This window comes from Hibiscus syriacus, unplaced genomic scaffold (genome assembly GCF_006381635.1).
Source record: "Hibiscus syriacus cultivar Baekdansim isolate YM2019G1 unplaced genomic scaffold, ASM638163v2 tig00110788_pilon, whole genome shotgun sequence".
Lineage (NCBI taxonomy): Eukaryota > Viridiplantae > Streptophyta > Magnoliopsida > Malvales > Malvaceae > Hibiscus > Hibiscus syriacus.
Window position 1 is genome coordinate 279,317 of NW_024062863.1, and position 12,962 is coordinate 292,278.

General features: G+C 37.8%; 1 protein-coding gene across 1 annotated transcript; it reads left to right on the plus strand.

The window, feature by feature from the left end:
* Positions 1 to 108: 108 nt before the first annotated feature.
* LOC120140855 (phosphatidylglycerophosphate phosphatase PTPMT1-like) lies at positions 109 to 2,455 on the plus strand. The gene is made up of 6 exons (XM_039155852.1): positions 109 to 858; positions 1,044 to 1,166; positions 1,345 to 1,438; positions 1,599 to 1,681; positions 1,768 to 1,857; positions 1,980 to 2,455. The coding sequence occupies exons 1-6, from the start codon at positions 613 to 615 to the stop codon at positions 2,352 to 2,354; spliced, it is 1,011 nt and encodes a 336-aa protein (XP_039011783.1). The 5' UTR covers positions 109 to 612; the 3' UTR covers positions 2,355 to 2,455.
* The last annotated feature ends 10,507 nt before the right edge of the window (positions 2,456 to 12,962 follow it).

Below are 12,962 nucleotides of genomic sequence, written 5' to 3' on the forward strand. Positions count from 1 at the left end.
ATCTAAATGATGTCTGACAATAAAATAAACATTTAAAGGGTGATTTTAAATCGTTTTTTTTAGATCTCCACCTCACTCCGAAATAAATTTATCCACCTTCGCAGTTTCGTCTCTCTCATTTTTTATTTCTCGAAGCTTGTAAATTGTAAGAACAAAAAACGGAGGAGTGGAATCTAGGAAATCATCTCGTCACGATTTCCCACCAAAAAGATCGGGAAGATAAATCAGGGATTAGGGTTTCCTAATTTCAATTTTTCGGTTAAAAATTCTCAACTTCAATCAATCGATCCCCGTTCGATCAAGAGACGTCATCTCCGGCTTGTTACCGCCGTCGGATCGGCCTTTTTTTCCACAATTATGTTGGTGGTTTCTGTTCGAATTCATAATCCAGTTGTCCCCAAAACAATTTCTATCAAATTAATCTCTCGTTCCATTCTCTGTTCAACTTCCAAGCTTTAGGGTTTGTTTTTGAAAAGGATTGTCAAATATTTTCAGTTCCCTTTTCGGTTTTCCTTTTTCTGCTTTGACCAAGTCTTACAAATTCTGTGAATTCGGTGGTTAGGGTTTGTAATTTTGTGCATATTTATTTAATTTCTGTTGAACTCTGCTGCTATGTATATTGAGGAGTTGAAGGTAGGGGAAGAGCTGGAAAGCGCTGGAGACAAAGAACAAGAAGAAAATAAGAGTTATTGTGGAAGAAATGAGGTTTTGGGCATCGGAAGAAGCATTGCGGAATGGGATGCGAGAAGGGTATTGGTGGGTGCAGGAGCTCGTGCTCTGTTTTACCCGACCTTGTTGTACAATCTTGTTAGGAACAAGATTCAGACTGAGTTCCGGTGGTGGGATAGAGTTGATGAGGTATATATCTTAAGTTATTGTCTTGTTCATCTAAAGTAATTTATATTATTGAAGATGGTGTTGTATATTGTTTTTTTAGAATCTATATCGTAATCTGCTCTCAATTGCATAGTTGTTTTACATAGTTCTAATATGGTGTTCTTTTTTTTATAAAAAAAATGGTGTTTTTTTTTATAAAAAAAAAGTTCATCTTGTTAGGTGCTGTTCCATTCCCCACTGATGTTCCGAGGCTAAAGGGGATCGGTGTTGGTGGAGTAATCACACTAAATGAACCTTACGAGACTTTGGTTCCTACATCTCTTTATCATGTGAGCATTCTGTTCTAGTATATATACATTATACATTTTTTTTACTACTATGCATCTTTGTTTTCTGAATGTTGTCTCATTTCCCCCCAGTTTTTCATTGTTTTTTTTTAATGCTGCTTATCTTGGATCCTTCGTTTGTTTCCAAATTTGTTAATTTCTTTCAACAATTTTGTTGTAGAATCATGGCATTAACCATTTGGTGATCCCTACAAGAGACTACTGCTTTGCACCATCTTTGACATCAATATGCCGAGCCATTGATTTCATTCATAGTAAGCCTCCTGTGAAGGAGTTGCGTATGTTGGTCAAACTTGCCTGAACATTACCTTTTTTTTAACAAAAATTATGACATAGTTCGAATGTTTCTCCACACACCTGTTCTTAATTTTTTTCTTGCTGAATGCTCCCTGTTTTCATTGTTTTTTTCTCTAGAAAATGCATCTCATGGGCAAACTACATATGTCCACTGTAAAGCTGGTCGTGGTCGCAGCACAACCATTGTATTATGTTACCTGGTTAGTGCTATATAAACTATAAAAATGTGTAGGCCACATTACTTGTTTGTTCTAGATGCACTGATATGAATTCTGGTTTTACATAGGTTTATTATAAGCAGATGACACCTGCCGGGGCATACGATTATGTGAAGTCGATCAGGCCAAGGGTGCGGTTAGCCTCTTCTCAATGGCAGGTATAACGTCTTGGATCCCACTTTCTCTAATCAGTTCAGGAATAATGTATCCATACTTATTTTAATTGAAATCACAATTTCTGAAGCAATGTGTTCGGTTTCTCTCTTTGTTGCAATTTTAGGCTGTTGAAGAGTTCTACAATCTTAAAATGAGAAAAGTTGCCTTCCACAGCCATGCGATGGATTTAATTGTAAGGACTTCAGACTCGGCATCTTCACAAGACCTTGTGACTTTTGATGATGGTTCGGTGGTGGTGGTAACAGAAGCTGATATTGATGGATATGACCAAAGTCTTGAACCAGGTGCCACGGGAAGTAGAATATGGGCAGATCTAAGTGTGGTTTATCGGGTTAGAGTTGTCGGTCAGGCAGCATTAGCAAGAATCTCCTGCTTGTGGCTAAGCTGCCAAGCACATCAAAAGATTTCAGCACAGGAACTTGCTAAGGAAAGCACCTGCCTTGGACGTACTATCAGCGTGGACATCCATGTCTACTGAAAACCGCAGTTACACGACACAACACACGCTATGTTGTGTAGGTACCATTGTCCCTTTTTATCATGTCTCGTACATAAATAAACTGCGAATAATGTTTCTTTAGTCTGAAGCAAACTATGTTTGTTGTGTTCTTCCCTTGTAAATCGAGTAAACCATTTCTTATGAATGGAACAAAAAGATGGAGCATAACTGCTTAAGGATCAAGTGTATATCATTCTCATATTATATGCAAATATAACTGCTGTAATAATGGTTTAACTGCTGCCTCTTTGTCAGCACATATGACTGATGCTTGTGTCCATCAATTAGTGGTCTGTATTGTCTCCACATATAATTAGTTTTTGTCTTTTTGGTAGGGTGCTCAATTGGTTAATTGATTTTTTTTTACTTTAACAGATCACATAATTTTTTTTATCAATTTAATTTTCTTTATTTTTTAAATTATTTGTTATTTTTCAAATATTATATTATTTTTATGTTACTTAGAATTACTTTCAATATCTTATTTGGTGTTAAATTTATCAATAAGGATATTGTGTTTATTATTTTGTGTGAAACTCCGAGAGTTGATAAAATATTTTATGTAAAATTCGTTTTTACTATACGCGTAAAGATAACATATTTTATGTTTTTGAATGCTTTTGAAATATCGAATATAAATTATACCAATCATCGACAAATGTCATCATTAGATCATAAATTTTGTTATATGTAGAGACTGGTGTAAGAATTTATGTTAAGAGGGAAAACGAATTTATAAAATTTTATTGGTAAAAATAAATCTTCAATAAAAAGTATATGAAAATATCTAAAATATATAAGATTTTGATATTTTAGGAAACAGCCCTCCTTTCCCGCCATGATCTATTCCTACTTATACTATGTTCTGTAAAACTACAAATCAATTTTGCTTAATCATAAAATTAGTTAATATTCACCGGTTACAAAATTTTATTAATAGTTTATTGTTTTTATCAATATTTTTTTTTCTTTCTATAAACTAAGAGTTATTCCTATCTAATCAGATCAACGCCTAAGGCCTGAGCCATCTTCCTGCAATCTTGGGATAGTGTCTCCTGGAGGTATACTTTCCCTGTGAAGTCATCCATTTTAACTTTCTTAGACATTATGTCAGCTATTGAGAGGGAAATGGTGAAGGAGGCTCATCAAAAACAGGCATCGTCTTTCTCTCCCTCCAAGATTTGACCCAACTCACAAGCCTTCTCTTACCTTCAAGTTTACAGATCACCATGGAAGTAAACAAGGTGTTTTTCGAAACCCTTTAAAAACTTAACATATAGATTGCTTTACATGAGTGGAGCGATTTTGAGTTTTGACTCTGTTTCGGTTCTCTGTTCTCTGCCTCTACGATATTTGGTTTTCTAAAGTATATATATGAGGTATCGATTTAGCGGACCGTATTCGCTGCTATTTTCCATTACATTGCTATTTGAGGCGGTGAAATTTGCTCATACTCGTTATTGAGGAATATGGTGGTGGTAGACGCTTCTTTTGTTTGAAACCATAGATATAGTAATAAATTTAGTAGAACGGACCTTTTTTTCCTCGAGAAAATTGAAAATTCGCGGAAAGTGCTTTGAGACTTTCTTTAGAGATTGAAGCTGATGGAAAGTGCTTTGAAACCCTAGAGATAATGATAAATTTAGTATAACTAATGTTATACGCTGTTGAATGTCAGTCTAATTTGACTCGTTTATGCTAAATTCGTTATAATGAACGTTTGGCATAGGATGAAGCTGATGAAGAATGTAAGGGGTGTAAATGAACATAGCATTCGGTGAACTGTTCGTGAACCGTTTGTATAATGCACGTTTATGTTAGTTTGTTAAACTAAATAAACAAGTATGAACAAATTTTTTTATATTCATTTAATAAACGAACGAACACGAATAGATGTGTGTTCGGTTCATTTATGTTCACAAACAAGCTCCTTTATCTACTTGTTCATTTATGTTTATGAACAAACTTGTTGACCAGGTTCTCTTTTTCCTATAATTTTTTCTACATTTCAAATATTGGTGAAGGTATGAGCTAAATTACACACTTGGTAAAAGTTAAAATTTAAACCGTGAATTTTACGGAGTTTAAGCACCAGTGACGTAATTTTATCATTTTCTTTAGCTTGTCGATGAAAAGTTAAAACTAAAAATTGAACTTATAAACGAACACTAAACAAACATGTTCGTTCGTGAACGCTAAATAAACATGTTCATGAACATATAAACGAACACGTTCGCGAGCATTCAACGAATATGTTCGTGAACAATAAATAAACGAATACGAACACCTTCAAAAATAAATAAACGAACACGAACCGAACATGAACATGAACGCCTTAAAAAATAAACAAACGAACACAAACATAACCTTGTTCGTTCAAACTCGGTTCATTTTATGTAGATGGTAAGAATGATCGAGCATCTGAGGATACTGGTTCTGGTCAAGATGATGATAGTAATGTCAATGGTGTGGATGGTGTCCATGTGGATGTTGATGAGAAGGATGATGATGATGATATCGAGATGATGGATATATTTGCAAGAGGAAATCATCCTGAAGTTGATTGGTTAAAAGAACATTGTTGTTTTGAATGCAGAAGCAGTAGTGGTCAGGTTTTGTTCTGCTGCGAAACTGGCTGCCCACTTGCTTTTCTTGAGGTGAGCATGACTTGGAAACCCAAACTTGATGATAAGGGTAGATAATACTGCCCTTATTGTCTGTGCAATCCAGAAATGGCCAGGAGCTCCTGTAACAACAACGGCAGGAGAAGCGAGTATTGACGATCATGGAAATGAACAAAATAATGATGGTAAAGGAAAATATGATGAGGGAAGCACCTACGGAGCTGATGGATTTGACAATGCTAGGAAAGGGGAAAGGATGGCAGAGGATAACATAAATTCTTCTGGTAGCAAAGATGATGCAATTGATGAGGACAAGCGCAAATACGACCATCCAGTTCAAGCCATGTAGGAATTGTGGAAGACACACTTCATGTATCGAGGAAAGAAGCTTCTGACATTGTAGGCATATTGGAAGATAACCAAGGGGTGAGGGAGAAGGAAGAGCCAGAGCTCCAAACTCCAGTAGGAACTAGCATGCCATCCAAGGTGTCTGCAGTTGAAAGTTTTGAGTTTGTTCACCTGATTTAGTTATTGAGGACCTTGCAGCGGGTCAAAAGCTTGACAGACTAACAGATAAAAGACCCAGTGCAAAGAATATGACTATGAACCAAGAGGGAAATGCTGTGACTGCAAAAATCTCTGCGGAATGCCAAAAATCAATCAAGCCGTGTAAGTCATGGTTTTACATATTGTCTAAGCAAGGTACCATTAATAAAAGATCTGATTTGGTCATGTCGTGTCTCATAGTTAGGGCCTTGGTTTTCTGCTAACTACTATTCTCTGAAATCATCTTATTTTCTTTGTCTAATTTGCAGCATGATCCCCAAACGTGAGATACTAAAATGGACAGCGGAATAATAAGAGATGCTAAAGGTATAAAATTATGGACACTTCATTACTCCCTTTTCAAATTCTTTATTTGCAAACATTTTTTAACTTTGGGATACGTTCAACCGTTTCTGTAGATTTGTATGTTATTTTGTAAAAGCTTCCCTGCATCCTTTGCAACTTGTTGAAAGGATGTCTCTCCTAAGTTCATAATCCTAGAAAGATCGCATTAAATTCAGAAATTTACAAGTTGTTAGCTTCAGACACGCACATAAAGTAAGCACCAGTTTTTTTCTTAGCAGTCGTAATGCTAACAAAAAGATTTATACTTGCCCTGCCCTGTTCTTTATTTAACAATTCGTAAGACGGTGCAAAACATCTTGCAGAGGTGAGGCGTGTCTTTCTTGTACCTTTTCTGGCACATGCTCAGGGAGTTGATATGCCTCCAGAAGTGGTCTGACAGATTGGTGCTTTTGTCCCTTGACTACATTGATTGGATGCACAAGTTTGCAGGAATTCAAGAACTCCTTTTCTTGAATGCGGGAGTTGGCGCCTTCATTTGCAAGTAAAGTAAACAAAAACATCCCTTGGAGGAAAATCCTGAAACAGGGTCGGTCTGTTTTCCACTCAAGTCGTGTGCAAGTCGACCTTAAAGATAAGTGGAAGAATATTGTAGTCGTGGCCAAAGAATCCCAAACGGGTAACAGAGGGAACTGAAAAGCAAGGTAATGATTTTTTACTGTTCTTATGCATGTCTTGCTGTAACTATCTCGTACAGAGCAGGTGGGTGGGTTGATATATATTTTTTGTTGTTGTTGATATGTTGTACAGAGCTATTAAATGTAATCCCTAGACTCGGTCTATGCGTTTAGACTAAGACTAGTGAATCACATTCATGATTTTTAAAGATATTATTCCCAAACCATTATTCAATCATGGTAAAATCACATTATAAATGACGTTTATGAAATTACAATAATTTATACTATAAAAATATATCTCATAAATATAATGAAGAAAAACAAATTAATTTAAACATGTCTTAAAAATCCAAATTTACGATAACCCAAATATAAATAGCAAAGGAGAAATTATTATAAAATCCAATAATTTAAAATAAGACCCATGTTACCAAAATAGTGTCAACTTAAAAGATAAAACATTACAATACGATATACTCCAAGAGATATGTTGATCCTCCAAGTGCTCAATCAGGTGAATCTAACCAACAATATCTAAAAGGGGAAAACATTTTCGAAAAAATGAGCTAGGCTCAGTGTGTCCCAACATTCCTATAAAATCATGATAGGTACACTAAACAAATCATAGTCCAGTAAATCTTATAAAATTATACTGCAATAAATCTCATAAAAGAGTTACCCTAAGGGAATATATTAGGGCCTGAGAGTCTACCCAAGATAGATTTCGGGGCCGTGGGGCCTACCTAAGAACACATCTTAGGGCCGCAGGGCCTACCCGATAATGATCTCAGGGCCGCAGAGCCTACCTAAGAGTCACATTAGGTCCGTAAAATTTTCCAGCTTAACAGAGCTGTACTTTATAAATTCGTATTCCAAAAATTCAATTGCACCGTGACATAAATTCCATAAATCCATAAACATGGTAATCATATACCATTTCAAAACAAAATCAGATAGCGGTCATAATCCATAAACCATCACATTAAATCGGTGCATCAATAAAACAATAACCAAAGAATTCAGTGTACCACATATTAAAACAAATAAAACAATTCAGTAATAAATATGGAACACACCTCGATAATAGATTCAAATAGTAGATCTACTGATTGTTGGTCTCACCACACTCTGCTACAGTTTTCAAACCTAATTTATAATAACACTATATTACTAATGGGTAACATAATTAATCTCTAAAATCATAAAATTTACGGGTCTTACGGGTGAATACTGGCACACGTGGTTTAATTGATCTAGAAGAGCTGGGTCGAGCTGTCGAACGATCCGGAGAGTCTCTTGTACCTTCAAACAATAATAATTTATCAACTCCAAGTCTTACTTAATTGATCAAAGCTAAAATTCTTAAGTATATAAGCATTTTCCGGGTTTGACTATCAATTTGGAGGATTTCGAGTCTGAATTTGACCAAACGGATTGCGGAATCGGAATCAGGACGTCGAAAAACATAAAGTATGACTTTTCAAAAAATTAAAATTCTTGGTCAAAATCAAAGTCAACGGGTTTGACTGATGATTTGGAGGCCTTCGAGTTCGAATTTGACGAAATGGACTTCGGGAAACAGATTCGGTACGTCGAAAAATGTCAGAATAGATATACTCGAAAAAAATCAAAGGTCGTTTAATGGCCGTTTAAAGTCGGTCAAAGTTATGGTCAAAGAGGTTCAATAGTTCACATTCAAAAATTCCCAAAATATCACCTTTTTCAAAATAATTCACAGAATATCACTTTTCAAAAAATTCTCAAAATGTCACCTTTTTTTAAAATAATTCCCAGAATATCACCATTTTTCAAAATAATTCCCAAAATGTCACCGGGTCGGGTCAACGAACCGGTTCAGACCGGTTAACATGAAATCACCAATTCGTAGCTCCCCTACGCGCAGGGGCGGCACGTGGGGCGCGTGAGGCGTCATCCGGTCTCCATTAATTCATAAAAAAAATTCTAAAAATTCTTTTAAGCGATTTTGAGTCACTTACCAACCTCGGTTCAAATGTTTGAACGGTGGAGAGCTCGATTTCAACTCGGCCGAATCTTTGACCGCTCCACCTCCCACACGCGTCGCCGCCTACGGAGACAAGGAAGACACCGTCGGACTCGGAACGGCACCAGGAACACGATGGTGCGGGAAGTGTCGAAAACCGATCAACGATCAGAGATGAATTTAAGATTTTCTCGGCGGTGGTGCTAAAAAAGTTGATATTTTGACTCGAAATTCACGTCGTTTGGCAGCGTTTCGCTATAATTGGTTTACTGGGTTTTGATCACGGGTCGAAGATAAACATGACGGTGGTTTCAATTTGACGATCTAATGTCGAACGGCGTTGGGATCGGACTTGAAAAGAGGGGTGCTGGAGAGTAAAGCTTTGCAATTGTTTCTGGTATAAAACCAGAAAAACACATTGCACATATTTATGTTTATAAGCTGCCGACACTCCTTGGCAAAATTGGGAGATTGGTCCATGAATTTCTTTTACTTCCAAAATAGCCTACAAGTTTTGCAAATTTTTATTTAGTCACCAAATTTTACCAAATTACACTGGATTAATTTTTTTTTTCGGGTTGTTATAATTCTCCCCCTCTACAAGAAATTTCGTCCTCGAAATTTACCTTATGAGAATAGTTGAGGAAACTGAGCCTCCATTGACTCCAATGTCTCTCAAGTAGCTTCAGAAGGGCCTCGATTACTCCATTGAACTTTTACCATTGGGATACGTCTATTCCGAAGAACTCGCTCATCACTTTCCAAGATCTGAATGGGCTCCTCCTCATATAACAAATCAGGTCTCAACTCTACCTCTTCAGCCTGAATGATGTGACCTGGATCTGGACGATATCGCCTCAACATTGATACATGAAAGACATCATGAATACGACTGAGCTGAGGAGGCAACTCAAGCTGATATGCAACAGGTTCTATCCTCTTCAATATACGAAAAGGTCCAATAAATCTTGGATTTAATTTACCCTTACGCCCAAATCTCAATACTTTCTTCCAAGGTGATACTTTTAAAAGACCTGATCTCCAACTTCAAACTGAATATCTTTCCTCCTTTGATCTGCATAAGACTTCTGTCTATCAAATGCCTCTCTCAGACGGTCACGAATCAATTTGATTGTGTCCTCCGTCTCGCGTACTAACTCAGGTCCCAACGTCTTCATTTCACGCAACTCAGTCCAACAAATTGGGGTGCGATATCTTCGCCCATAGAGTACTTCATAGGGTGCCATACGAATGCTGGTCTGATAACTGTTATTGTAAGCAAATTCAACCAACGGCAAAAAGTTCTCCCAACTACCATGAAAATCAATTACGCAACCTTGCAACATATCCTCCATAATCTGAATCACTCTCTCAGATTGACCATCAGTTTGTGGGTGAAAGGATGTACTATAATCCAATCTTGTTCCCAAAGCCATATGTAGCACCTTCCAAAATCTCGAAGTAAATCTCAGATCTCGATCTGAAATAATAGACAATGGAACACCATGCAATCTGACAATCTCTGAAATATACAATCTCGCCAGCTTGTCCAAAGTATAATTTACCCGCACAGGAATGAAGTGAGCTGACTTTGTAAGTCTGTCAACAATCACCCAAATTGAATCCTTTTTCGAATGAGTCATAGGTAAGCCAGTAACAAAATCCATAGTAATACGCTCCCATTTCCATTCAGGAATCTTGATAGGCTGTAACAAACCTGATGGATGTTGATGCTCTGCTTTAACTTGTTGACAAGTCAAACACCTAGCCACAAAATCTGAGATATCTTTCTTCATGCCAACCCAATGATACCTCTCTTTCAAATTCCGGTACATCTTATCTCCACCGGGGTGCATAGCATATGGACTACTATGAGCCTCATTAAGAATAATCTACCTCAACTCAGAATCATCAGGCACACAATATCGACCCTTAAAGCATAAAACTTCATCCTGATCAAGGTCGTAATCTGAGCTTGTCCCCTGCTCTATTTGCTCAAAGATGGATAGCAAGGAGCTATCAAGAGATTGTTTAGCCTTAATCTTATCAACCAAAGTCGATTTAACTTGCAATTCTGCTAACAGAGTGCCTTCGTCATATAAATTCATCTTGGCCATTAAAGACCGTAACTCTGATACCGTATTTCGACTCAAAGCATCCGCCACAATGTTAGCTTTACCAGGGTGATAATCAATCACGCAATCATAATCCTTTAGAAGCTCTAGCCAGCGTCGTTGTCTCAAATTAAGCTCCTTCTGGGTCAAAAGATAATTTAAGCTCTTATGATCAGTGAAAATATAACACTTCTCTCCGTAAAGATAGTGTCTCCAAATCTTCAAGGCAAAAATCACTGCTGCTAACTCCAAATCATGAGTTGGATAATTACACTCATGTGGTCGCAGTTGACGGGACACATAAGCCACCACCTTACATTCCTGTATTAGAACACATCCAAGTCCTGAATGTGAAGCATCACTATACACTGTAAAATCCTTCCCGGACTCTGGTTGAATCAACACTGGTGTTTGAGTCAAAACCGCCTTTAATTTCTCAAAGCTCTCCTATTGTACCTCTCCCCAGTCAAACGACACACTCTTCCTTAACAGCTTTATCAAAGGAGCAGCAATGATCGAGAAACCCTCGATAAAACGTCGATAATATCCAGCCAAGCCCAAGAAACTGCGGATCTCAGAGACGTTCTTGGGTCGTTTCCAATTCACAATAGCCTCGATCTTGCTTGGATCGACCTGAATACCTCGTGCAAAAATAATGTGCCCCAAAAACAACACTTCTTGAAGCCAAAACTCACACTTGCTTAGTTTGGCATATAGACGATGCTCTCTCAAGGTTCGCATAACGATCTTCAAATGCTCGTCATGCTCTGCTTCCGTATGAGAATATACCAGAATATCATCAATAAAGACAACCACAAATTGATCCAAATATGGCTGAAACACCCGATTCATCAAATCCATAAAAGCTGCTGGAGCGTTCGTCAAACCAAAAGGCATTACTAAGAATTCATAATGACCATATCTAGTGCGAATGGTTGTTTTTGCAACATCGGACCCCTTAACTTTCAATTGGTAATACCCCGAACGAAGATCAATCTTAGAGAATACAGTAGCTCATCGCAACTGATCAAATAAATCGTCAATCCTGGGTAATGGGTACTTATTCTTGACTGTCATCTTGTTCAACTTCCGATAGTCAATACATAGCCTTAGCGACCCATCCTTCTTTTTCACAAACAAAACTGGAGCTCCCCATGGTGAGGTACTATGCCGAATATAAATCCTCAATCAAATAATTCTTGCAATTAGACCTTCAACTCCTTAAGTTCCTTTGGAGCCATGCGATATGGTGCCATAGAAATAGGTGAAGATCCCGGATAAGTCTCAATCTCGAACTCTACCTCTCTATCAGGAGGTAACCCAGGCAACTCTTCCGGAAAAACATCAGGAAACTCGCTAACTGTACGAATTTCCTCGATCGTGGATAAGGAACCTTTAGTGTTCAAAATACATGCAATGAAAGTCTCATACCCCTTCCTGATCATACGATCAATTTCCATAACTGAAATAATATTGGAGAGATAGTCACGCCGTTTACCAATTAACACAACAATCCGACCATCTGAAGTCTTCAGAGTAGCTCGCTTGTATTCGCAATCCAGATTTACCTTGTGTTTATTCAACCAATCCATCCTAAGAATTAGATTGAACTCCTCTAAAGGAAGCTCCATAAGATTAGCGAGAAAAATTTCTCCCTGAACCTCCAGAGGACAACGCCGAAATACTTTATTTACTAATACTGCCTATCCTAATGGACTCGTAACCGTAACAGTATTATCAGTGTTCTCGATCGAAATCTGAAGTTCTCGATCGAAATCTAAAGGTTTCGAGATACTGAGCTCGATACATAAGAGTTGGTGGAGCCATTGTCCAGTAATGTAAAGTATGGAATAGAATAAATAGTAAATGTACCTGCAATAACCTCATGCTCATCTCTGTCATCCTGACGTCTAGTGGTGTAAACCAAAGCTGGCTGTCTAGCCTCAGAAACTGTTGGCCCTCCATTCTGCTGAGGTCGGGCTCTACTGTCTGTCATGGACGCTGAACCACGAGCCTTTACTTGGCTACGATCTCTAATTGGAGTCTGTGAACGCACAGGAGTCTGGGTAGCGGTCCGCTCAGACGAAACTAGCTGAGGACAATCCCTCCGAAAATGACCACTAGATCCACAATGAAAACATGCTCTGGTCTTCCTATAACACTCTCCCGTGTTCCGTTTACCATAAAAGTTACAATGAGGCACTTGAAACGGAACCGAAGAACCACCTCTACTAACAGCTGAAGGTGATGATGCTGCAGGCCTGAAGCGTGTATTGCTTCTCTGAGGAGCTGAAGTACGAGTCCTCTTTCCGGACTGT